The 3376-nt window shown below is 43.6% G+C and overlaps 1 protein-coding gene across 1 annotated transcript; it reads right to left on the reverse strand.

The window, feature by feature from the left end:
* Positions 1-221: 221 nt before the first annotated feature.
* LOC311138485 (potassium voltage-gated channel subfamily A member 10-like) lies at positions 222-1919 on the reverse strand (the record flags this gene model as incomplete). Its single annotated transcript, XM_084173180.1, has 1 exon — positions 222-1919. One exon carries the CDS (start codon positions 1917-1919, stop codon positions 222-224), a length of 1698 nt encoding a protein of 565 aa, XP_084029306.1.
* Positions 1920-3376: the final 1457 nt, after the last annotated feature.

Raw genomic sequence — 3376 nt, forward strand, 5'->3', positions numbered from 1 at the left:
GACACATTCAGTCAGGCTGATCAGTCAGGCTGATAACTAATATTACTTCCTTATTTTGAATATTGTGAAAGAGATGTATAGTATAGCCTACTACGTGCACCAACGCTGCAATGAATAGAGTATAAAATTCTGAGAAAAAAATAATATCAGTGTATTTTGGTATATGTTAGATTTCTTAGTTTGTCATGTCCTTGGATATAATCACTTAAATGATAAACACATTACATGCCATTCTTGTCATTCTGCAAGCTACCGTTGATTGTGTTAATGTCAACAGAGGGTGTGCTACCATACTCATACTTGTTAGCGTCGGTTAATTTCTGAGCTGCTTCTGCCGCATCGTCAATCACTTGTTTCTCTGCTTGCTCTGTCTCCCGGTGGTAGAAATAGTTAAAGTTGGAGACGATAACAGGGACGGGTAAGGCAATGGTCAACACGCCGGAAATGGCGCAGAGAGTCCCCACCATTTTGCCTCCCAAAGTAGTAGGACACATGTCCCCGTATCCCACAGTGGTCATTGTCACCACAGCCCACCAGAACCCGTCAGGGATACTGACAAACTGTGTGTGGGGCTCGTCCACCTCAGCAAAGTAGATGGCACTGGAGAACAGTATGACTCCAATAAAGAGGAAGAAGATCAGCAGACCCAGCTCCCTCATACTAGCCTTCAGGGTCTGGCCCAGGATTTGAAGCCCCTTGGAGTGTCGCGATAGCTTGAAGATCCGGAAGACTCGCACTAGACGGATGATGCGTAAGATGGCCAGTGACATGTTCTGGCTGGAGTTGATGTCTTCATCTGGCGTGGTGTACAGCTCTGTAGCCATGGTTACGAAATAGGGTATTATAGAGACAATGTCAATGGTGTTCATAATGTTGTGGAAGAAGTCACTTTTGCTGGGGCAGACCACAAAGCGTACACCAAGCTCAAAGCAGAACCAAATTATGCAGATGGTTTCCACAATGAAAAATGGGTCTGTGAAATAGGCAAATAAGTCTTTTTGGACTATAAGAGGACCCTCCTGGGTTCCATTGACACCAAGGGAAAAGGTGGTGATAAAGTCTACGTCGTCACGGAACTCTGGCAGAGTCTCCAGGCAGAAGATGAAGATGGAGATGATGATGACGAAGACAGACACCAGGGCCACTGACCTAGCTGCACTGGAGCTCTCCGGATACTCAAACAGGAGCCAGAACTGCTTATGGACCTCGTTGGTGGGCAACAGCGGCTCGGGTTCTGTTATGAACCCCTCAATTTCACGGAACTGTTCCATAGCTTCTCTTCCTAGCTCGTAGAAAACGATCTCTCTTGCGAAAATCTCTAAGGGGACGTTGGCCGGTCTTCGGACTTTGCCCCCAGACTGATAGAAGTACAAGATCCCATCGAAGCTGGGACGGTTCCGGTCGAAAAAGTACTCGTTCTTCATCGGGTCAAAGTATTCCATCCTTTTCATGGGGTCTCCTAGCAGGGAGTCTGGAAACTGCGATAAAGTTTTGAGTTGTGTCTCGAACATCATGCCTGAAATATTGATGACCACTTTCTGATCCCCGTCCTCCACTCCCAGTTTCTCCCCAAACAGGTCTTCTTCGTTGTCACAGCACTCCTGAACCAGCTTACTGAAGACACTGTCGGTCGGCGAGCCTTCACTGTTCATCAAGAGTTTGAAGTTGGAAAGTAGACTGTTGCAGCTAGACGGGCCTTTAGTAGTCAGTATAGGCGTTGTAGAGGGAGAAAACCCCTCTGGCCTGGTCTGGTGCCCACGGTGCTGTGACGGATTTGGTGACGTCACACGATTGGTGACAGGGTTCTGGTCAGGCGCTGCCTCTGAAGTGGGTGAAGTGGGGTACCCCGAGTCACCGGGGACGCCCATGTTGATGCCGATATCATCCATGTTCTCAAAGTTAACCAGTGGCACCTCCATCACTGTCCCTTTGCCAGGGCAATCCTCTGTTCCTCAGCCTGGCTCAGTGCGATGGGACTGGGGCGATGCCACAACCAGCCTGAAGATCCAGCCACGGTCTCCTTATTTCTGTAGAACATTGAGACAGGTGTATTCAACAGGGTGTTCTGATTGAGATGCCAGCTCCACGTAATCTGAAAAATAAGATAAAAGAAAAGTTAGGGTTAGTTTCCGTCTTCCGCCTCTGTGTGACTGTAAACAAGACATCTCTCTATATCAGGGATGGGCAACTGGAGGGGTACATGCATCTCTCCACCCCATAGCAAAATGTATAGAATTGCAGAAAACTTGCTTTAAAAGTGCATTATTTTATCTGCGTCCCATGGCAAAATGTATAGAATTGCAGAAAACTTGCTTTAAAAGTGCATTATTTTATCTGCGCCCCATGGCAAAATGTATAGAATTGCAGAAAACTTGCTTTAAAAGTGCATTATTTTATCTGCGTCCCATGGCAAAATTTATAGAATTGCAGAAAACGTGCTTTAAAAGTGCATTATTGTATCTGCGCCCCATGGCAAAATTTATAGAATAGCAGAAAACGTGCTTTAAAAGTGCATTATTTTATCTGCGCCCCATGGCAAAATGTATAGAATTGCAGAAAACTTGCTTTAAAAGTGCATTATTTTATCTGCACCCCATGGCAAAATGTATAGAATTGCAGAAAACTTGCTTTAAAAGTGCATTATTTTATCTGCACCCCATGGCAAAATGTATAGAATTGCAGAAAACTTGCTTTAAAAGTGCATTATTTTATCTGCGCCCCATGGCAAAATGTATAGAATTGCAGAAAACTTGCTTTAAAAGTGCATTATTTTATCTGCGCCCCATGGCAAAATGTATAGAATTGCAGAAAACTTGCTTTAAAAGTGCATTATTTTATCTGCGCCCCATGGCAAAATGTATAGAATTGCAGAAAACTTGCTTTAAAAGTGCATTATTTTATCTGCGCCCCATGGCAAAATGTATAGAATTGCAGAAAACTTGCTTTAAAAGTGCATTATTTTATCTGCGCCCCATGGCAAAATGTATAGAATTGCAGAAAACTTGCTTTAAAAATGCATTATTTTATCTGCGCCCCATGGCAAAATGTATAGAATTGCAGGAAATTAACTTTGAAGCTAAAGATTTTCTCTCTGCCTTCAAGATGGGGCCTGAAACTGATCAGAACTCAGTTTAAATGTAAATTCAGTAATAAATGACTCACAACTCAAAAAACAACATTCATCTTGATGGTCAGAGTTATGCCTGGATGGTACATCTTGTAATGTCGTTACATGGTTTTGATTTTCCATTATTGAATTTTTCATATCAAACATTGAAGAAAAGCAGCTTGGGACAGCCCTTTGTTGTTAGACAGGTAACCATATGCTGACATACGCTTTTAAACTGTGATTGCTGTCTCCACTTGACACCCAGGG

This window comes from Coregonus lavaretus (assembly GCF_964263955.1).
Source record: "Coregonus lavaretus genome assembly, chromosome: 12".
NCBI classification, from domain to species: domain Eukaryota; kingdom Metazoa; phylum Chordata; class Actinopteri; order Salmoniformes; family Salmonidae; genus Coregonus; species Coregonus lavaretus.